We start from the raw sequence: 24,354 nt of genomic DNA, 5'->3' as shown, positions 1-24,354 counted from the left end.
GATTCCACAACGCGGAAAAGGCTTGAAGGAAACGTGCTGGCACTCACCGGAGGGGTCGGCGCGGGCCCCGCCGAGCAGCAGGAGGCAGGCGGTGATCAGAAGCGGCGGCTCCATGGCATCTGTCTAACTGCCGGCGCGTGCCCCCATTCGGCCTCCTATACAGATGCGTAACATAACAAGGACCAGTGCGTCCCTCCTACGAACTGAGCGAGCGCGTGCATGCCCGCCCCCCGCAGAAAGAGAGTACGGACAAGGACCCGGATCTAATATCAGCTGCGCACGACCCCAGCCTGAGAACAGCGAGCAGACCAGGGCCTTGGAAGTAGAAGGACAAGGGCCGCGGGGCCGCCTTCGCTCGTGTATCGCTTTGTGTGAGCACAGAGGCAGTCTACGCTGCAAGGTAACAGTGAGTATTCCCAATATTCGGCGTTGCTTTGGGGGTGCCCAGACACTCGTCTCCCAAGCTCGGGTGTCTTTTCGCCGCAGCTCAGGGCACTGCTTACACTTTTTATTTTCAGTGCGCACTTTGATTTTTTTCAGCAGCCCTGCATCCCTGTGCTATGGCAGTAGCCGCCGCATACACCGTGACATGTGCAGAGACGGCGCCACACCGTGACATGTGCAGAGACGGCGCCAGGTCCACACTCACAATCTCCTCACTGCAAAGGGTATCATTTTTTATTTAGTTATTTCTTTAATGCGTTTTTATATAGCGCGGACTTTACCCGAAGGCGTCAGAATGCTTCACAATAGGAACAGAACTGATACTTGTATTACTACTCGCTACTACTTTTCCTTGGTGAACACGTCGCCAAAAGCGCATGCCTTTGAAAAGAATCCCACACTTCCCAGTCCCTCCACTGTGCTCTGACAGTGATCGTAAGATAGCTCAGCGGGCTGTGCGCCTGCCAGGGTAATCCAAGTCAGAGATTGTTGGATTTCCAGCTGGCTCTGCTCAGCAGCTCAGACTTCCAGTCTTCACAGGTACCTGAAATGGTAATGCATTATTAGCAAGCACTTGAGCCCACTTTAGTTTGTTGTGATTTAGCCGTGCATGAATAGTGATGGCGTGCAGAATGTGCGTGTTGGTGCTACGAACAGTGCACGGCCCCTGCCTGCTTGGAGTATCACAGCGCCTCCTCTTGGCCATAGGCAGGCTCTTGTGTCGTGATGTTTGTTACATTTCCGTTGGGCAAGCGAGGTGAACATGAAGGACAGGCTGTTCGCTCACGGGGCACTCCCCACCAACTGCTTAGAACTCTACAGAGGAGCTGTGCAAGTGGAAAGCAGTTCGAACGGTGTGCTCTTGTGCAAAGGAAGAAATGCTCCGACAGCCCGTGTCTGGAAGGCCATTAGGACAGGGGCGGAGTCAGACACTTGTCAGGCGAATCCCTGGTGCCTTGTATCAGAACTCCCACGCAGATGCCAACAGTTATTGCCGAAGCCTTGGTGAAGAAAGGGTGTGCCCCAGTGGCAGACTAAGTTCAAGTCTGCGATCGCTCTCCTTTTCTCTCTCTGTGTTTCTCTCTCTCTCTGACTGTCACTCTCTTTTTCTTTTCTATCTCCACTTTTGTTTCTCTTTTTGTCCCTCTATAGTTTCTCTATCTCTTTAGCCCCTCCACTGTCCCCTCGCTTTCTTTCTCTCTCTCTTGCCCCTTCTCACCATTTTATCTAACTCTCTCTCTTGATCTTTCTATTACTCACAACCTCTCTTTCTTGCTAGCTCTTCTCCATTCCTCTTTCTAAATCTCTGCCCTCTCCTTTCTCCCATCCGCACAAACAAACCGATGCGCTAAAGGCCAATAAATTAGATTTATTAAGATGTACTTGCATTTTCTTTAATTCGACAGAATCTAGCCTATGAGCTCCTCATTTACATAAAGTACAAGCGCCGGATTTTATTCGACTGGAAAACTGTTATGGCAGCGGGTTTCAGTGGACATAAATCAAATGCAATAATGTTGTTGCAGTTTTGTCCTGCTTGAGCGGACTTTGAAGCAGAGTTAAAAGTATTATGCCTCACAAACTGCACTGCCTAGCAGTGGCTGCGCCTCCTACATTTGAATGACAGGTTTGCGAAATTACGTGATATTCCCCTTGATAAGGAGGAGTCAGGTTGGGCAAAGTACTGTGAATGAAAGAAATCGACTCATGAGTGAGGCTTTGTTATTATTTATTGCTACCATAAACTTTTGAAAAATGTCAAAAACATATTCTGTGACGAACGCTGGACCGGTATTAGCTACAATAGAATTTAACACAAGTTAGTGCACCCGGAACCAATCCAGTGTGACACGCCAGTTACCAGGACGTGCTGGAGGTCTTATGAACCTTGTAGATGGATCTGGAAGTCTGCACAGAGATGGACCATTGACAAGGGTAAGTGTTGGTTGCATTAGCATAACTCCAATTCTCTCTCTTCCCCTCTCTCTCTCTCGCTCTTCCCCTCCCTCTCTCTCTCTCTCTTCCCCTCCCCCCCCCCTCTCTCTCTCTCTCTCTCTCTCTCTCCCCCCCTCCCTCCCTCTCTCTCTCTCTCTCTCTCTCTCTCTCTTTCTCCTCCCCCCCCTCTCTCTCTCTCTCTCTCTCCTCCCCTCCCCCCCAGCACGGAATACAGTACAACTGTGATCACAAAATTCTTATGCACCCTGCAACGCAGGGGATTTACAGGAATCCAAACATCAGCGTAAAGTACTCGAACAACGATGACGTCTGTCTTATAAATGTCACAAAAAGATGTTAATATTTCAATTCTGTTCTTGGATTTTCGTGAAAATACAACACATATTGCATTACAAAAGCTATAGGTGTCACATTTGTGAAAGTTAAAACTATTGGCATTGTAAATGACAAAGCTATTAATTTCGATATTTTTAAAACCAACGCATAAATAAAAAATGTCATTTACAATACCATTAGCTCAAACTTTCCTAATGCGAGACCTATTGCATTGCAAATGCTTGTTTTTATATTAGGGCTGAGAGTTTGGCTTTGAGACGCTCTCTTTACCTCTCAACCTCGAGCGATTTTCTTTGTTCGTTGAGCTCAGGTTTGCAGTCTATGTTGAAGAAGTTAGACGTTGAAGTTGTGTGCCTTGGTGCTTCCACTGTTTTTGGCGTCTAAGCCCAGTGGTTCTTCAACGTCAACATGTCCCTGGTCTTTGCTAACTGCATCGTGTGGACTTTCAAGGACAGTGTTGAGATGGTTTTTGCCATCTGCCTCTCATGCCTTGGATCCTCTCTCTCGAGGTCGAAACAGATTTTGAGTGTTTGCCTCCATTAGTGTTCCTTGTATTGCACCCAGAGGCGCAACTAATGCTGAATTTCGGGGGGGGGGTTAAGAAAATTTTTCGGGGGGGGGGGGGGGCTGAACCTTTAATCAGTAGGCAGAATGGAGCTGCAGGGGCTCTTAGAAGGGGGTGAAACAACTGCAATGTCTAATTAACATTCAAATGGTCTTTTAAAGACCTGTGAAATTTTCGGGTGCGGCTCTGTGTGTGCCCGGGATCTATCTCAGCCCGGGCTGCCACACATGACGGGGGGGCTGAAGCCCGGTGAGTCCAATGGGTGTTGCGCGCCTGCTTGCACCCATGTGGTTACATGGGCTTCACTCTGCCCTACAGCGTCGACCATTTTGGTGTCATTGCAAGTTTCTTCAACTCAAAGGCATTCGGCTCAGCTGTTTGTCAGCTCTGAGGGGTTACCTTTAGTCTGTGCTCCTCTTTTGCCACTTTCTTGTGACCCTTGCCTGTTCGGCTCTCGACAATCTCCTAAAACATCGGCTCATCCCCTTGGGCCTCCTCAGTTTCAAGGTAGCATTCGTCGTCGTTTGATAGTCCCAGGTCTTTTAAGGACTCCCGCTTTCTCTGTGGCGATGCAATTGTATAGTGCGACCACCTCCGCTTCTGCCTTGCCCTGATGGTTTTGGGTATTAACTCAGTGCAAGCTGTGTAGTCCTCAGTGCTGTGGTCTTTGGTGAGGCAGAGGTTACAGATCTTGTGTGTGTCTTTCTTTGCCTATTTGTGGTGGTACTTTGGGTAGAATCTGAATAGGGTATGCTTCGTTTTCCTTACGCCGACCATGTGGTTTTCTTAAGTCTGGCTTCTCTCATCTGTTTTGCTCTCAGCATATTCCCGGTGCTCTCTTCTTTCTATCGATCAATGCCATTCCTCTTACTTCAATGGGGATTTTCAGTGCAAAAAACTGTTTAAGCTAGCAATTTCTTCTTCCTCGACTCCAGAGCTCACCTATAGACTTTCCAGACCTAACTGCATAAAAAAATATTCTTAAGATGGCGACTCTGTCGAGGGATTTCTGAGGCATACAACGCCCATGAGAAGAAGAAAAAAAAGAGAGAAAGAAAGACCTCAGGGAGACTTTACGGACCCAATCACTAGATGGCAGAATAACACATAACATGTGAATCTAGAAAAGATTCACTCTGCAAGGCCATGTATATCCACCCTACTGTACATGAACTTTTAGTACAACCTAGGAGGCATGGTGCACAGAGCATTGGCCATCCACCTGCACGCAATAGAACAAAAGGGTAGGTTGTTACAGGTAAGACTTCTTTCAGGGTAGAAAACACGTCCCTGTAGCATCAGCTCAAAATCACAATGCATTTCAATTTCTAAGTAAAAGGAAAGAAGCACCCTGAGTATATCAATGTATCCGTGGTGGCACCAAGAGCCTTAAAAAGTAGCATGTCCAGAACTCATACAGTTCTTAAGAGATGTGGCTTCAAAGGCCCTGCTTGTGAAGTAGGATTTTTAGACACACTTTCTTCAGCTCCTACATAATCAGGTAACTTTCCCAAAGCGAACAAACTACACAGAAATATGTGCTATATCACACAGACACTGATTAAACTCCAGCAATGCGACAATAAGAGAAGTGTTCCCTCAGTGGCCACAGTTTTTCAACACAGGTATACATCCCATTCTAAGTGTGTCAAAGGTGACAAATTCATATATTTTTTGAAGAAAATAAAAAAAGTTTATTGTGAATTTGTCAACTTTGACACACTTAGAATGGGATGTATACCTGTGTTGAAAAACTGTGGCCACTAAGGGGAACACTTCTCTTATTGTTGCGTCCTATTTCTTCCCCTCTGTTCCCTGGCCGTACTTTAAACTTTGAGGGGGGCCCATCATTACTACCATTTAAACTCCAGCAATGCAACACCATTAATAAATTATTCAATTGCTATAGTCTGCTACTGCACAAAGAAATATTTTCATGCTGCTGTCCTAGTAAAGTCCTGAAGACACCACGGATACCTTTAAGATTATAAAACAGAATTCTCATCACGTGCACCGTCAATAAAATCAAAACAACTGCCAGGTCATCATTTTTTAGAAGCCATTTTTCTACGTTATTGCTTCGGTTATATTTCTGGTTCACTAACTACTGTCTGGGGAAAAAACATACACCCCCACAAGCGCCCCCCGCTTCTCCTTATGTCAAAGAAACTTAAAGGAGCATAAGGAATGGAAGAAAAGCGTTTCATCACATGCACTTAACTAACTCAGGTAGAAAATCAGGTGGTTACAGATTTACAGTGCTGTGCGCGTGGGTATCTTCAGGGTCAGTCCAGACAACAGGCTGCTCTCGCAAAGAGCTGAAATCACAGAATAGTCTGGAGGCAGAGCACAGATTGCCTTTTCGATTCCTTCCAATTTAACATCTTTCTAAGTGATCTCTGGTAGGGCGAGAATGATGCACTCAAGGCGAGGGTTTAACTTGCCATATGTAAGCTGACTTCAAGCCTATTAACGCAGCTACCATGCTTTGAGCATAAAGCCAGAATACTTCGAATAAATGAAATAACTAATTTAATTGAGCAGTACAACACATGGTATGCGCGTAGCACATAGGCACTGTTGAGTTCAAGGTATTGAGTAAGTGCTACTACACTGAGAAGAAAAAAGTCAGAAAGGCAAGGCGTCTCATAACCAAAAACATAAGTACCTTTATTTAACATCACTTATCACATAAGTTTCTATAAAGCACCATTATTTTCACATGACAATTGATTGCAGAAAATACTGTCTTTGTCTTATTGCATGCTTTCCGAGTTCCAATCAGGAGGCTTGTTTTCCATTTAGGGGCTCCCCTTCATACAGTGCCTTTGATTTTATCGAAGACCTTCTGATAAATAGACAAACTGATGCTCAACAGATCAGATCAATGTAGATAAATAAAAGCTGCTACCATAATTTCCAATATTAGACTGCCATATAACCGGTGAACGTCAATCATCAAAAGAGAAATCTGGGGTTTAATTCATAGGCTGTCAGATTATTTGAATGTCACAGTGGTTGAGAGTCACCACCCAGTGACTATCGGGGAGCCATCTTCATGCCTCATTCAGCAGCTTAAAGACATTCATTTTGGCTTCAACTAATCAACCACCGAACTTGATATCTCTGGATTAGACATCCCATTAACCGGGCTAGGAATGCACTGTCCCTTCCCAACAACAACATATCCATATTTGAAATCTAAAGTTACACAAGAGGGGGTGAATACTTTAGCACCGGGAGTCCCATTGGGTAGACATGAACTCTATAAATCACCTAGAATAGTACACTTGACTGCTTTATGAAAGTATTGCACTGAGTCCCTCTGTAGTATTTCTTGCATTGTTTAATGCAAGAATGCCTAGTTTACCCAAGTACAGTGTTCTGAACAACAATGCTCCAAGTTATAATTATGTACCACCACCCTACATGGTGAACACTGTCAAACATGATGATATGTCTGCCCAAAACACAATCCTAGGTATTAGAGACACAGATATTGAATGTGCCACAAATAGGTCTCCACAAACCACTTTGTATTTTGGGAAATTTGATTTGATTTGATTTATCTATTTCTAAAGCGCGCGAATGCCCGGAGGCGTCTTGGCTCTTTGATATGTCCATAGTCCTAAACTGGTGTTAGATTTATGCAGTGAACAACCATGTTTTAATTTGCTTTCTGAACAAGTCCAAAGATGGGCTGTTTTTTATATCTAATGGAAGTTGATTCCATGTCCTTGCTGCGTGGACGAAGAAACTTCTTCCCCCCCAGTTCGCTCGTTTGAACTTAAGTATTGCTATCAGTTTTTGTTGGCCAGATCTTAGTAGTCTGGATGGTTCGTATTTCCTCAACTGGGTTTTTATGAAGAGAGGTCCTTTGCCCTGGAGGGCCTTATAGGTCAAACATAGTGATTTAAATTTGACTCTTTTGGCGACTGGAAGCCAATGAAGTGATGCTAATTTGTGGCTGACGGACTGAAACTTTGGTATGTCCAGGATCAGTCTTGCTGAAGCATTTTGCAGGCGCTGCATCTTATCTATGATTTTTATTCTGGCTCCTGCATACAGTGCATTTCCATAGTCCAGGCGGGATAAAGCTAGCGCTGTGACTACCGTTTTGCGTGCATCTTGGGGCAAATATGGTAGTATTTTTTTTAATCATTTTTAATATTAGCCAAAACGAAGATGCCAATTTGTTTACTTGGGCTTCGTATGCTAGCTTGGTGTCTATCATGAATCCAAAATTGTTCACTTTCTCCGAGGGGTCTGGACATGTCCCCAGCTTGTCAGGCCACCAGTCTGTGGACCAGATGTCTGCATTACCTCCCAGAAACATCACCTCATTCTTTTCTCCGTTGAGTTTAAGGCAATTTTGTTGCATCCAATGACTGACTTTTAGCATGCAGTGTTGGAATTTGTCGGCTGTTACCTTTGTGTCTTTATCTATGGATATGACGATTTGGGTATCGTCTGCGTACGAGATTGGCGTGAAGCCATTTTCCCTTATTACTTCTGCAAGGGGGGCCACGTACAAGTTAAAAAGCATTGGGCTTAATGATGAGCCCTGCGGGACACCACATGGTACCTCAAAGGAGTCTGATTTTGAGTTTCCTAGTTCCACTGTGAACTTTCTATCCTTCAGGTATGATTTGATGAGATTGCATGTAGATGGGTTTTAATCACTTGCCTACCACACCACAAGCTTAAGAAATAATTTTCTACTTCACTCAATATTGCTACTAGCCCATAACTAGTCAGGGGGAGTGGATGAAAAAGACTTGAGGACTTTTTTGTGAACTGGAATCAAAATCGACTCATTCCACTCAATCACAACTAAGCTCATTATTGGGATTTGCTTACATACCAACAACGGTACCCGCCACCAGGACTATTTAAGTGAATTCATTTAGACTAGCATTGCCAGAACACGTCAGGAAAATTGGTGCAAAATAAAAAATTTCAGTACACAATGTAAGTCTTTACTGGGAGGCAGTTAAATAACTTCAGAGCTGGTGTGATGTGGTCATATTTCAAACCTAACAGTTGAGTTGCACAGTTTTTAACGCAATGATTTTTTGAGAACAATACATTATGGGGTCAGCGTGTAGGTAACTGTAGTAACCCACATGACCATGGTTTGGATGAGAATTTTCTGTATGGAGTGGAGAAACAGCAGAGCTCGTTACAGCAGACGTAGATAGTGGCAAGCTGTTTTAGAGATCACACATAATTGGGGGGTAGAAATAATTGGTCACTGTCAAAGTATACCCAGGGTTGCCATCATTGTCCAAGAGGAGTGGAGGAAATTGCAATTCATAGAGGCTAGATGAAGAGAATGAGGCAGGAGTGACGGGACCTAGGGACATGATTTAATTTTTTTCACGGCTATGAGGGAGATACAATTTTTAGGCACCCAGAGTTGAAACCTTCAAAGGCAGTGAGGCAAGATATGGAGGTTGCTAGGTTCATCATCAACCTTGTGAAAGAACTTCATCAACTATAGATATGTGATAATCCATCTCGTAGGAATCTAAGATGAGAGCAAGGTAGTGCCATGTAAATGTTTAACAGTGGTGACAAGGCATGGCACCACAGTTAACTGTAGTGGAGAGAGCAATGGCCTAATCTGACTTGACATAAAAGGTCTGTAAGAATGACTCAAGCCACAACATTAGTACCTGTAGGTCTACGGTCTCAAGTAAAGGTTCAATATCCTTAATGCACAGGGATGGCTCATTGTGTGATGGAAGTAGTTCTTCCCTGATGTTTAGCAGTATGATCTCCGTGACTCAATGGTTCTAAAACCTGGAAGTCACTGAGGAGGCAATTTGCATTAAAGTCTAAGGATAATTGACAGCTGTTTGAAGTGGCTTTGTAATACAATTAAGAAAGGAGATGTGACTATAGCTATAAAGATCATCTGCATCTGTACTGGGTCTATTTGGGATAGGTGAGATGGTTGCATGTTTCAGGGCCTGAGAGACTACTACATTTCAAAGGGAGTAATTATTAGGCAAATAAGGATCAATGCCAAAGATGTGAGGTCCACTAGATGGTTAAATCATTGCAAATATCCCACCGAGTTAAAGATGTCTTCTCAGAGGACAGGATTTTACTTGAACTGAACTCATGGATGCGTGCTAACTCACTTTAGCAGGCTCTGGGGCCTGGTATAGGAAGACAAGAACCAGGCTCCGCTGCCCATGAAGTAGAAATGGTGAAGAAAGTGCTTAAGTTGTTTTTATTTGAAAATAATAACAGGAGATTATCACACAGGTCTTTTAAAAGGGTTGGGATCCTGGATGATGAGCTAATAGACAACATCTTCTGAGAGATACGGAAGAATTCCTTGGTCAAGTTTTAGAAATGATCAATTTGAGAGTAGAAGTAATCCTCCTTTGCTCAGGCACGTGCAGAATTGTAGAGTTCGGAATGTGTAGCAGGTATGTGATCTGAGAAAGATTATTGAGTGAATGAACGAATACTTTATTGTATGATTACTTAAAATCATTTACAAAAGCGAAATATTACGACCATAGTAAAAACAAAAAAACAAAAAAAAACATTGGATTAATAAAAAATAACATTTAAAGTGCAAAAAGATTTAAAAGAAAGAAAAAAAGAAAAAGTTTAAAAGAAAAAAAAAAATGTTGTACATATACATCGGGTTGGACAATCAGTGCCCTAATGTCAGATCATCTTAGCTTAACAAGCTTGGTACCGAGTCACCAATGGCCATGTAATACTTTGTGTATTAGACTGTTCAATTAGGGTGGCAATGTTCATGACCATAGGAATTAGTGAAGCTTCACTATTGATACTATAGACGCTCGTCGATATGCCAATTGTAGTTAAGCTGTTATTTTTCTGGACTTTGCGTTTAATACAAAGATTATGTTTTATTGCACCATTCGTACACAACTCTGCCCCTAATATTTCAGATTACAGAGGATGTCTGTGCATCCATTAAATAGTCTCCGAGAGTTTCCGGGTGCAGATGGAAACCAAAATATCTAGTTTTGGTTATATTGGATTTAATTGAACTATCAACTACACATGTGAACCGAGGAAGAAGAGATTTGCATCAGTGGAGTGAATTACCTTTTTATCACTAGATAACTCACTCACAGTGAACAAGCATCTTTCAGACATACTTCTTGTTATCCAAGTTTAATGACTGGCAACACATTTTTACCCATCCCCAGTGATACATATAGGGAGAGTTTTGGACGGTCTACAAACATTTCTCAGAGCCATAACACAAATAGTGGTCCCAAGAATTTTAAGAGCATCCTCACCTTTATGCAATATAAAATAATCAGCTAGCAATCTTAAATTGTTTAAGATATTGAATTTCCATTTTAAGAGCAAATATCCACTTTTGAACAAAAACAGAGCACATTGTTGTACTGGGCACGCAAAAAAAGTCACTCATTAAAAGAATAGGGCTTTGAATTTAACATCAAAGTTCTGGTTAGAACACTTGACTACATCCCTCCCATTACCACTTATTGTTTCTGATACATATTTATTTTTACCATAGTACAAGCATCTAACCACATGTAAAGGCTTATGAAAAAGCAACCGGAATTGTGTAACTACTCCCCAATAAACGAGAAGAAATGACTAACTCCAAATAGAAATTTAAGGTGGCCATCTAGTGAAAGAAACATCTGTTCTCTTTACCCAGTCCCACATTACTAACAACCACTAAGAAACATGTTAGTACTTGCTTTGCTGACGTCTGCCGGGGTTTGGAGACATTGTAACATCATTCAATGGACTTCCCGTTTAATTATGGGAACACGGTCAAATAAAATATATGTCAGAGCTCAAAGCACTCTTTTCGGCATTACTTAAATGTTTAATTAGGACAATCATTGTACAAAAATTATGCACTTTTTAAAATTCAAGCTGCACAAGGTTTCTCATCGTCGCAGTGTCAAACAGAATAATTCCAAAACTCATTAGATGAAAACATGATCAGGCCCTACATTACAGCTTTATTCGTTGTGCAAAACACTTCAGAAAATAATCTAATGAATATGGAAATGTGCCTTTTTGTAGCAAATTGTTCATTATTGCATCATTATCAGGCCTTGTTACAAACTGCTTTTCCTTTGCAGTGCACAAGATCATTAAAGCGTTTAAGAGCTCCATCAAGAAAGACAGCCAAGCTTTAAAATCCACTATCTCTTCAGGCAAATATGCTTATAGCTGAACATGATATACACCATAACAATATACTCTTGACGCACAATTCGTGATTGTTAATGGCGTTTCAAGCATTGTCATAAGTGACACAACGTAATTTTCTCGGGAAGGCATTTAACTGTTTCTCAGCGGTATGTCAAAGTTGATATTTAAAGCATTACACAACTCGCAAAAACAGGTTATAGAAAAGATAAATTACACAGTCGTTGTGATCTTTTACTGTGTTTTTATTTTGCTTTAGCTTTACAGTTCTATCATGGTAAGCAATGCCACAATTCTGAATCTCTCCCTGGTAAGCAATGTCACAATTCTGAATCTCTCCCTTACACAATGTTGCTCAAATAACACTTTTAATCATGCATTCGCAAAGCCAACAGATTTGGCACCGGCAAGCAATGCAATAATTATTTTTGCATTTTGATAATGCAAGAATATGACACAAAAAAAACTACATTGCTGCTGCACAATTGCATTAAAACATGGGAATTTAAAACCATTAAGTGACGAGACTTTTACTAGTGATGTTTTATAAATAGGAAACCTTGCAGTTGTGTCATGTAGTTTGTTAGTATTATTAATTGTGAAGCAGGCAAGAATTAATTTCTGCATAATCAATCACTTTGATCACGGCCACTTCAATGTCACTTAAACACTTTAGAACTTTCAAAAGGAGACACACTAAATCACAATATAAATGGGAACCCAAAGTGCAGAGAAAATAGTTGGTATTTAAAGTTACTATACAAAATAAATAAAAAAGAGACCATTTTGCAACGGCCTTCTTTTAGGAGCAAATGAAGGGCAGCTCAAAAAGTTGCAGGTGATCCAAAACACGGCAGCAAGGGTAGTCCTCAATGCTCCCCCCAGGACTCCCTCCCTCCCACTGCTGATTAGGCTCCACTGGTTACCAGTGAGGAAGCGAGTGCATTTTAAGACCCTATGCACTATCCACAAAAGTGTGATAGGCAAAGGCCCAAAATATCTGGCCAGCATCTTCCTGCCTTATGCCCCTGGACGAACCCTGCGCTCTGGCAACCAGCAGCTTCTGCAGGTGCCTAGAATAAAAAAGTCCAGACAAGGAGGGCGAGCTTTGGCCCATCTTGGACTAAAGCTTTGGAATTCCCTACCTCTTGAGATGAGAACACTTACCAACCATCTAACCTTCCGTAAGGTCTTAAAAACACATCTATTCCCCAGTAACTGATCCCCCTCTGTCAATATGTACCATTCATCTATCCATAATCATCTGAAAATATTCTCACTGGCAAAGCGCTGAGATACCCCTCCGGGGGTCTATTCAGGCGCTATAGAAGATTTTGAAGCAGCTTTGTCGCAGGAGTGAAAGCAACTATATTTAGGCGGATGTGAACAACATGCACAGGCTTTGTGCAGTCAACTCAGTGATCGGAGGCAATGAGTAAAAGCAAAGCTAAACCATTACCCCATGCTGTATGCAGTGGTGGGCAGAAGCAAAAATGTGTGTAAAAGACCAATTGGTTGAGCCCTATAACCGAAAACCAATTTTAAGTATGTAGATTACATATGAATCAGTTGGAAAACAATAGTCAGGGGCATAACTAAAGCAGTCTCAAAGGCCTGACCTAAAAAATAGAATCAGCCAATTGGCTGCAGGTGAATTCTGGTGAACAATACTCAATTCATTTGATAATCTAATAGGAATGGGTCTAAAGAACATCAAAGCAAATATTGGTTTTAGATACATTACAAAAGGTAGCAATGGGAATAGCAATAGGTTTATATCCGTATTGGGTTTACGGCAAGTTTAAAAAAAGGAGTTAAGAAAAATGGCTATCAGATGAGAAAATGATTACACTTGGTACCCATTTTAAACAATTTGGTTCCGACCATGGCTCTAGTTGTAACTGGTTAATTTTTGTAGGAATCATGGGCACGAGAAAGGCAAAGAAACAGAGAGGAACGTGCATCACAGACCATTGATCGGTTTGGAGTCACAGCAATGTTAACATTTGATACAAATTATGTTTATTTAGGATTAGAATGTGCGTGGGCCGTTTTACACAGACATGAATGAATTCAACAGATGTGCATGAGAAATATTAGAATTCTAAGAGAGATACAAAACTTGCAGATAATCATTGAATCTGAAGGGCACACTCTAAAGAGTGCAGATTACCACCTTATAGTATCATTGATAATCCCAAGTTTTGGCAATTATCTCTGGGAGATATCTAAACTGATAGTTGATAATGCTCTGATTACTTACCGGTAATCTTCATTACTCCTAGTCCTACTCGTCCTCGACCCAGTCATAACAAAGGAGAAATATTCCACTGACCGGAAACGCTTTTAGGCTCTACCCACCCTCCTGCCAGGGGCTACAAGAACATAGCCAGCAAAAAGCACTTCCTGACATACCAAGCACAGAGGCCTGAATCAGGGAGGGTGGGTGGAAAGTATGACTGGGTCGAGGACGACTAGCAATGAGGATTACCGGTAAGTAAGCAGAGCATTACCTCCACATCCCTCGTCCTTGGTCCAGTCATAACAAAGGAGACATACCAAAGCAACAACACATGAAGGACTTTGCCACCCCAGCAGGGACAAGACAGACTACACACAGGTGTGAAGCACACCAAAGTGAAACTTAACAACACACAAGAATCCAGGGGGAGTAACAGGACCCACAGCAGGCAAAACAGCACAACCGAAATTCACACAGTCCGAAGCCCAAGTTCCAGCCCGACAAATCTAATCCAGAGGTACACACTATAAAAAGCAGCCCAAGAAGCAGTTACACCCCTCGTAGATCGGGCCTGAACCACAAAAGGACCAGGCAAACCAGAACCCTGATAAGCCAAGGAAATTACACATTTGATCCAACGACCCTACGTAAGCCGGGAAGTAGCCTTCCCTTGACCAGCCTGCCCAAACGTCACAAACAGGTAATCAAAGGAGCAAAAAGTCACTGAACGGTCCACATACACTGTCAAAGCATGCTTAACATCAAGAGTGTGTAACAATTGATCAGCAGGAGACAGAGAAGGGTAGAAAGCAGTAAGGATCAACTCCTGAGAAGAATGAAACTTGGAACAGATCTTAGGGAGAAAACCAGGATCCAAACAGAGGACCAAAGTGTCATCCATAAATCGCAAAAAGGAAGGGGGTGAACAACACAACACAGTAAGTTCACCCAACCTCCAAGCAGAGGTAATGGCAACCAGAAATCCCACATTAAGGGACATGAACTTGAAATCAACAGACTCCAGAGGTTCAAAAGGAGAGGAATGTAGAGCACACAGGAGCACAGAAAGATCCCACGGAGGAACAGAAGCACGAACAGCAGGAGTGTTAAGAGAGAAACTCCGGAACAACCGAGACACCAACAACCCATCAGAAGAAGGTAGGGAGTCTGTGTCCTGGAAAGCTCCAATGGCAGCCCATTAACCCTTCAGTGTAGACAAAGCATAACCTTTCTGAAATCCATCCAGAAAAAATTGTAGATCAGCGACAGGGCAAGAGGTAGAAGACAGACCACACTCAGAACACCAAGAGGTGAAATAAGCCCAATGCTTGGAATAAAAAAACAAAGTCAACTTCCTTCGGGAGGGCTGCAGCACAGAAATAATGTGGTCAGGTAAACCTCTGCCCCTAGAGACAGCCGTTCAACCTCCAGACCGCCAAGGTGAGAGAAACCAGGAGAGAGGGCGAGGCAGACCGCAGGCGAGATGGGCAGCGAGGTAGGATCCAAGGAGGGCCCAGACTCCGCAACAATGGAAACCAAGACCTCAGAGGTCATCAAGCAAAACCGCCACCACCTGGGCCCCCACCCTCTAAACTTTAAGCAGGAACGCAGGTATGAGAGGAAAAGGCATACAGGAACCAAGGGAACCACTGGAGAGACTAGGCATCCTCCCCCCTCCCAAGCACCCAGCTACGCAGTATGGGAACAAAAGAGGGGAAGCATAGCATTGTTCCTGGAAGCAAACAAAATCCAGCACAGTAATCCTGAACTTCCGGCAGAGCAACCGGAAAATCCTGAGAGCCAGGCACAGAGTCAGAGAGGATGGAAACCTGCGACTCAGGGCATCTGCCACAACCATGTCCAGGCCCCTGATGTGCTGAGCAGGAATGGCCAGGAGATGAACTTCCACTCAACCCACAATGGCACAGGCCATCAAGTTCAAGGAAGGACTGCGAGTACTGGCCTGGTGTTTGATGTAAACCACAGTCAAAGTGTTGTCGGACCGAACCAGAACATTGCAACCCAGGAGAGGTTCTTTAAAGTACCGGAGAGCATGCTCCACTGCTGACCATTCCTTCCAGTTGGAGGACTGGCGAGACTGAGCTCCTCCAACGAGCCTACACAGATGACTGTCCGAGAGTTGCACTCGAAACTGAGGGGCTGGCATCTGTCGTCACCACCTGCGGAGGTGGGCACAGCCACATTCCCTTAGAGAGATCGCAGAAACCAACCACTACTGGAGATCGGACACAATCTCCGGATACACAGGAATGGGGACGGAGAAGTCCCGAACAGGGAAAAACACCCCGCGGTGCAGATGCCTCAGCAATGGCTGCAGGTGGAGTCTGGCCCTTAGAACCGTAAACACAGTTAACGCCATGTGAACCGCACAACCACCCACTGAAACAGTGACGCTGCAGGCAGAGATAACGGTCTCCTTAACAGAGACTGGAGTCGCATAATCCTGGAAGGAGGCAGGAACATCTTGCCCAGAACAGTATCGAAGTCCGCACCAATAAAGGTCCTCCCGGTGGCAGGAAGATGTCACTTCGGGAAGTTCAGAAGAAAACCATGGCTTTCTAGCATATGAATGGTCAAAGAAAGATACTGAGACCTCACCAAGGCGGAAGGGACCTGGAGAAGCCAATCATCTAGTTAGGGAAACACAGAGACTCCCAGGAGGTGAAGACGGCCCACAAGAGGGGCCACCACGTTGGTGAAGACACAGGGAGGTTACCAAAGGCCAAATGGAAGGACACAGAACTGCCAATTCTTGCCGTTCAGGTAAAACCCCAGAAACTGTTGACACTCCACCCACACTGGCACAGGAATGTACGCATCCTGAAGATCCGGGGTAGATATCACCCACCCAGCCTGAATCAATGGACTCACGCGCTGGAGGGTCTCCATCTTGAACTGAATCTTTCAGACAAACTTTTTCAAAGGACATAGACTGATCACAATCTAATAGCCCCCTGTGATCTTCAGAACCAGAAAGGTGACAGAATAAGTCCCCTGACCCCACTCTGATCTCGGGACAGAAACAGAGACTGCACACCGTCCAACAGAGCCTGACGTTTAGACGCATACTTGGGGCGGAAGTCCGGACCCGACCTGATGCAGGCAGAGGGGAAATTAAATTGATCCAGTAACCCCATTCCAGGACATTCGGGACCCACTGGTCACACTTTGAAGGACGCCAACCTGGCAGAAAAAATCTGTAATCTCCCACCAACCTCTGGCAGCACCAGTGGCGGACGCCAGCATAGTCAGGAACGCTGATTACCAGGTCCTGGAGGGGGTGTCTTCTGAAACAGACTATGGTACCCTTTCTCAGTGTTCTTCTGGTTCCGGAATGGAGTCTTTTGGAGATGAGAAGACTAACAGAAAGAATTTGCATTGAAATAGAAAGAATCCTTTCGATATGGCTGTAGCTGGAAGACAAGGAATGTTTCCGCTCCTTGAACACCTTGTGCAGCTTCTCCTCAAGGACTTTTCCAAAAAGACATGGACCAGTAAATGGAACTTTGTGCCGCATCCGTGTTCCAACCCTTCAGCAATAGGTTCCATCTGGCAGCAATGGAAGCACCAAAGGACATGGCTGAAGCACACACAGAGTCAAAGGCAGTATCCGATAGGAACTAGCCAGGACTTCCTTGAATCCATGGAACGTCAGGCTAACTGCCACCCTCCTGCACGGTGGCCTATAAGTTCTTAAAGTTGGCCAACAAGACTGGACGACTTAAGCCCCATACTCCCCAGACCGGATGGCAAGGAGCGAACCAGCATAGGCCTTCTTCAAATAAGAATCAATCTTTTGATCCACCTTGTCACAGAGAACATCAACCTCAGCCATCGAAGGACGTCCTACCAAAAGGGCGACAATTTAATCCACATGAACAGAGTCAGGAATAGTATCCTCCATGTCCTATAATGGGTAGAGCTTTGATATAAAGCGAGGCATCATGATGTGATCCAGAACCGTCCACTCCTTCACGAGGACGTCCATCACAAAAGTATGAATAGGCAGTGTCTTAGTGGCCTGCTTCCGAAATTGCGACAACACAGTATCTCTGGAATTGCTGGCAACCTCCTCATCAGGGAAACCCAAGTTCTCACGGATATGGAACAGAATGTCCGGCAACATATCCTTGGAAATATATTTTCCCTTAAGGTCCACAGTACCTAAGGAGGAACCATCGAAAGACTCAGAACTGGAAATATCGGAGTAAATGTCAGGACCTCCACCAGAACGCTAACCAGCAGCCTTCTTGGAGAACTTCAAAACAACAAGGTCTCCACAATCAGCCTCTTCAAACAGACATCATCATCCAATGTGGGCTGCTTCACAGGAGGGCCAGAATCCACACTGTCCCCTGGAGAGGACGTAGAAGACACAAGAGATACATGTCTGCGCTTCTGACTAGGTTTCCCCATGATGACCAACAGATACTGAGCAACAGGTACCAAGAGCAGAAATATCCCCCCCCCCCCTTTTTTTATTTAAAGAAACACTCAGAAGCAGTCTACACCAGTTTCAGCAGGCGTAGGACTCAGGCAAACTAGCCAGCCAACAGCACAAAAGGCCTGAGTGGGCGTGGCCAACGCACAGTGAATTTCCAAAAATTCCTGGACACTGTAGGCAAAAGGGGAGAAGCAAGTGCAGCACATCCAAGAAGCAGCAGTGTCCAGAATCTCCGTTCAAGGACGAGCCACTGAGGGGCGAGATCTGCCAGGGGCCCCGGAACAGCCCGCACCCAGTTAGACTACAGGATCTGACATGCACGAAAGAAGAAAGCAAAATCAGATCCCGGCCAACCCGACCACCTTCATGCTTCCTACATGAAGGGATTCAACAGGGGAGGGTGGCAGACGGCACCTGCTGCACCAAGGGAAGCAGTCTACACCGCACCAACCCCCGACGAGAATAACCGCAGCACCGCGGGTCCCGCAGACATGAAGCGCAGCAGGAGCCAAACCCATCACCAATACAGAAATGCAGGCAAGGGCCCCCCCCACACCTAACCATAGCAGCGTGGCAGGGGAACACAGCAAAGCCCTCCTCGCTGAATGCCCAGCAATCAACAGCGTGAGGGAGAGCACCCATACTGCGCCACACAGCAATCGGACACCAGAGGTCCCAGGAATAAAAACATTTCCCGGATCAAAATAAAAGGAACTGAAGACCACCGGGGATCCAACAAGCCCAGCAAGTCAGGCACCCGAAGGTTCTTACAGAGTCCGGACACCTGCTGCTACCTCGTAGGCCCAAAAGCACACCCAGAGGCCAGCAAAGGAGGAAACTATAGCGCGTCCAGCAAGAAGGTAAGTACCCAGCAAATACCAAACATCTAATGTCATGTCCACTGAAAGGAAACAAAACAAGAATTACTTTTTTCTGGCTATTTTCTTACAGCCCCTGGCAGGAGAGTGGCTGGAGCTTAAAAGCGTTTCCTGTTTTGTTTCCTGTCAGTGGAATATACCTCCTTTGTTGTGGCTGGGTCGAGGACGAGGGACGTGAAGGTAATATACACCTGTGGATCATGTAAACAAAATGTAAAGCTTATAAAACCACACACACGTACTTTTTCTTCCTAGTTGCTTTTACAAGTTTAGTTCTCCACAAAATTATCTCAATTTATATTTAGAACAATTTGTCTCTGGTACCCATAATCGGATAGATTGATTTTTTTCATGCCTGGCTTTTAGGTTATTAGGAATTTCTCACGGGTTTAAATTATCTTCCTAAAAATAAAATTATCCCATAGCTAGTTTGCCACTCATAGCAATGGAAAAAGTACTTCCCAACATCAAAAATAAGGGCGCAAAAGTTGCCTTATGGTTGGTTATGTTGGGTTAGCCGTGCATAAGAATGGAAGCGTAATGTCTCACTGTGCATTAGGGAGCAAGGATGCTTAAAGAGGTGAGAGGAAATCATAGTCAGAAATATGTTTAGCAGTGGTTGCGGAAAAAGTTTTAGTTGGGTATATATCTTTCTCTTGCAAACCACTGTCACCAAATTGTGACCGATGCAGTAAATGCACTTTTTGGGAAGCATTCACTACCTATCAGTCCAGTATTATGGGAGTTTATATGCCTGCAGACAAAATGTGATTTTTTTTTTCCAAGTGCATCAGCAAAGGGGTACACTATAAATATTTCTTTAAAACTATTGGGCAAGGAGAATAAATTTACTAGTGAGTATATCTAACAATGTTAGCAAAATGGTTATTTTTGAAGACGACCTCGGGTGCAAAAATGCCACAAAATACACAAAATCAACTACATAAAATGTACACTGTTAGACAGTTTCTGAGCAAATCTGTTTCAGTTCCACGGCTGCTGAATGTAGAAGATAAAGATTAAGGAAGTAAACAAAGACCGAGTAAAGCAGAAAGGTTTCCAGAAGAAATTGCAGACCACCGGGATTTAGATTTAAGTAATCCACTTAGGTTACCAAGCTTGCATTTTAAAGGGCTATAAGAGGAAAGCTAAATAGGTCACACACACACACACACACACACAAGAAACCCAATATCCGGGTAAAACAATGTCAACCTATATAAACATGCGCTTCCACTATACAGATCAAGCCATCGAATAAGAAACAGGCTAGACATGGCATTTGCCCAAATGAATCTGTGCTCCCACAAATAACAAACAATGAAGGTTATTAGGCCACAGGTTAAAAGAGAGCAATACGTGACTAGTATTAATAGCGCACATGTCCAAGCAGATATAAGGTCCGCAGAGCGACCTCATAGGCTGGGTTTGTAAACTTATTTGCACACCACATTAATGCAAACAAAACGAATGACGAAAGTAACCAGCTGGAAAAAAAGATATTTGTTTCTGGCATCTTTCAGCTGAACATATATAATTAGAGTTCCAGGTATATTTTTTAATAGTCTGTCAGTATTAATCATTATTTATTTTTTGCTTATGTTACTGTCAAAAAATTAAGTGCAGCTAGCATATTCCAGAATTTTATAAGCGATCATTGTACACTCAGCATTGTAAGTAGCTACATTTTCATCTTCTTAAATGGCAAAGGGGAAACACACAATATGCTATCAGAATGCCACAGCAGCACAATTTGTAGGATGACTTCCAAACGTTGCCATCACAAATCAGAGTCCGTTTCGGTTTTATGGAGAAGTGAGTCAGGAGTGCGAGTACGTCAATTATAATAAAATTCACTCATTTGTAACAGCCCTGTATTGCAAACACATTTGCACAACTGCAATTTATTTATAAAAATCGCATTCCTTTTTTCACTCCAGATGCTGTCAATCTGAACTGATGTTGACCCTGGCAATCGAAACTAACTGCGGGCCTTATATGTAATCAACATGTTTCAGTGCATAATGAAAGAACTGTCACCAGTACAACCCAAATGTAGATTCTAGGGGTATGGAAGAGTTTGGTGAAAATACAATAACTTCCTGATTTATGCATCTTCCTTAAAGAAAGGAGGAGAGTAGTGCAATGACCCAATCACTGATGTAGGCTGAAAAACAAATGTGAGTTTTTAAGGGGGGGTCTAGTTTTACAATACAAAAATGTAAATTATGACAATGAGGACACTGGATAAAAACACTTATTATATATATTTCGGAACAGTGACACTACTAACATTTCACATGTAAAATAGGCAAATAGACTACTAAACTGTGAACGGAATTATAGGTAATTTTAAGAATGGAAAACACCCTCAGTGAACAGTTATGCTTGCAATTAAACGAAAGGTTGCTCAATGCACTTTTATCTAGAGGCAGAAAGGGGAAATTGAATCCAAGAAGTGTGGCTCAAAGGTTAGAGCGGCAGACCCTGATGCAGAGGCCTAGCCCGGGACCAGGGTTCAATTCTCCGCCTCGGCGGGTCTTGGGCTCAATTTCCTCGGACCTGATCATTCTCGCCTCGGTGCCTATTCCAATCATGGAGTCCCACTCTGCAACTCTGGGCAATAGCTTGCTTAATCTCCACAACGGCCCCCACAACGCTGGTCTCCACCTTGGGGGTGCCCAGGAGTGGACGCCTCACAGGGAATGCCAGGATGGGTTCCACAGCGGTATTCGTACAAGCACCTTGAGACCCTTGCGGGTGAGTAGTGCGCTATACAAGTATCAATTTACATTTACATTACAATTATGTCAGGTATATACTTCTTACACATTCCGCAATAACAAGAAACAACCGTCAAGCCTCATCACAAGAAACAGACTTTCATAGCGTAAAAGAGTATCATAAAACATTTTAATTCTCCTAACAAAATGCATAAATCTCAACTATCTTGTATTTCTTCCCTTCCCATCCCCATTAAAATGCTTGCTGACTGCTCGGCAGTGGGGAGAGCGCCCTTTCCAAGAGCTGAGGAGGGGAGCACAGACAGGTAGGGGCGTGGGGGTGGCTCTCCTCCCTCAGAGCACAGCTGGTCTGAGAGCAGCATCTCGTGAAGAATGACTTACCGATCAGATTGGAGTTCATGAAAGGTGTCGGCGACAATCCTTCATGGGGCCCTAATCGGCCGTCATTCAAGTTATCGCCGTAATGAGGGCTGTCTGCAAACCCCTGGGGAGAGAAGAGCAGAGGATTAGGAAGATTATTTGGCAGCCCTGCTAATTGAGCGTAATGACACTATCCTAATTAATGTATAATGTTGCAATTTTTCACTGTCACAGGAAACTCTAAAAGAGTGTTGCTGGTGCGTTCTGGATACATGCCCTCCTGACTTTCCGACTACAAAACAACTTCGTACAGTAACCAACAAACACGTCGCCACAGTGCATGTACAAATGCACGTTTCCACGTACAAGAATACACATGACTGCCACCAGCACCAGTTAAAAACAAGCATTTGCAATGCAATAGGTCTCGCATTATTTAAGTTTGAGCTATTAGCATTGTAAATGGCAATTGTTTTTTGCTTTATGCTATAGTTTTTTTTTACATAAAAAGCTTCATATAAAATATGTTTTATTAAAGTTATTTATGCAGTATCTAAATTTTGTTTGCATAAAACAGTATAATAATATCTTAGTAAAAAAGTCAAATATTTTAATGGAAATTCACCAAATGTTCATTTATGTGTTGGTTTTGAAAATAGCTAAATTAATAGCTTTGTCATTTACAATGCCAATAGTTATAACTTTCGCAAATGTGACACCTATAGCATTTGTAATGCAACATTTGTATTTACGTGACTTAGATGTATTGATATTACAAATAACAATGGCTTTTAATGTTTTTTAATACTTAATAAAAGTGATTGTAATGTATAATGGCAATAGCTTAAACTTTTGTAAATAACTTTTGTGTGAGATTATGTTCAGTGTATTTTATTGTAACAAAATCCAAGAACAGAAGTGAAATATTAACATCTTTTTGTGACATTTGTAATAAAGCTTGAAACATTGAGAGAACATATTTGTGCTGTGGTGGTGCTGAGTGATGCTGTGGTGGTGCTGAATGGGGCTGTGGTGATGCTGAGTGATGCAGTGGTGATGCAGTGGTGGTGCTGAGTGGTGCTATGGTGGTGCTGTGGTGGTGCTGAGTGATGTTGTGGTGGTGCTGAGTGGTGCTGTGGTGGTTCTGAGTGATGCTGTGGTGGTTCTGAGTGATGCTGTGGTGGTTCTGACTGATAATGTGGTGGTGCTGAGTGACTGTACTCACTGTCACTCTGCACTCACTGTCACTCTGCACTCACTGTCACTCTGCACTCACTCTGCACTCACTGTTTCTGCACGCACTCTGCACTCACTGTCACTCCGCACTCACTGTCACTCCGCACTCACTGTCACTCCGCACTCACTGTCACTCCGCACTCACTGTCACTCCGCACTCACTGTCACTCCGCACTCACTGTCACTCCGCACTCACTGTCACTCCGCACTCACTGTCACTCTGCACTCACTGTCACTCTGCACTCACTGTCACTCCGCACTCACTGTCACTCTGCACTCACTGTCACTCTGCACTCACTGTTTCTGCACGCACTCTGCACTCACTGTCACTCTGCACTCACTGTCACTCTGCACTCACTGTCACTCTGCACTCACTGTCACTCTGCACTCACTGTCACTCTGCACGCACTCTGCACTCACTGTCACTCTGCACTCACTGTCACTCTGCACTCACTGTCACTCTGCACTCACTGTCACTCTGCACTCACTGTCACTCTGCACGCACTGTCACTCTGCACGCACTCTGCACTCACTGTCACTCTGCACTCACTGTCACTCTGCACTCACTGTCACTCTGCACTCACTGTCACTCTGCACTCACTGTCACTCTGCACTCACTCTGCACTCACTGTTTCTGCACGCACTCCGCACTCACTGTCACTCCGCACTCACTGTCACTCTGCACTCACTGTCACTCTGCACTCACTGTCACTCTGCACGCACTCTGCACTCACTGTCACTCTGCACTCACTGTCACTCTGCACTCACTGTCACTCTGCACTCACTGTCACTCTGCACTCACTGTCACTCTGCACTCACTGTCACTCTGCACTCACTGTCACTCTGCACTCACTCTGCACTCACTGTTTCTGCACGCACTCTGCACAACATCTAATTATTTTAGTTCCTAAAATTATCTTGCAGAGTAACCT

General features: G+C 43.9%; 1 protein-coding gene across 11 annotated transcripts in view; it reads right to left on the bottom strand.

The window, feature by feature from the left end:
• The window catches only part of TCF12 (transcription factor 12), an 864,399-nt gene that overhangs the window by 589,138 nt on the left and 250,907 nt on the right, over positions 1-24,354 (bottom strand). For all 11 annotated transcript variants that reach the window (XM_086958370.1, XM_086958363.1, XM_086958368.1 and 8 more), the window contains exon 5: positions 22,208-22,310. In XM_086958370.1, the coding sequence (XP_086814496.1) occupies positions 22,208-22,310 (103 nt within the window). The remainder of the gene's footprint in view (positions 1-22,207; positions 22,311-24,354) is intronic.

Source organism: Lissotriton vulgaris, chromosome 2_1 (assembly GCF_964263255.1).
Source record: "Lissotriton vulgaris chromosome 2_1, aLisVul1.2, whole genome shotgun sequence".
NCBI lineage: Eukaryota > Metazoa > Chordata > Amphibia > Caudata > Salamandridae > Lissotriton > Lissotriton vulgaris.
The sequence above is the reverse complement of the archived record's forward strand: the minus strand, read 5'-3'. Positions and strand labels throughout refer to the sequence as shown.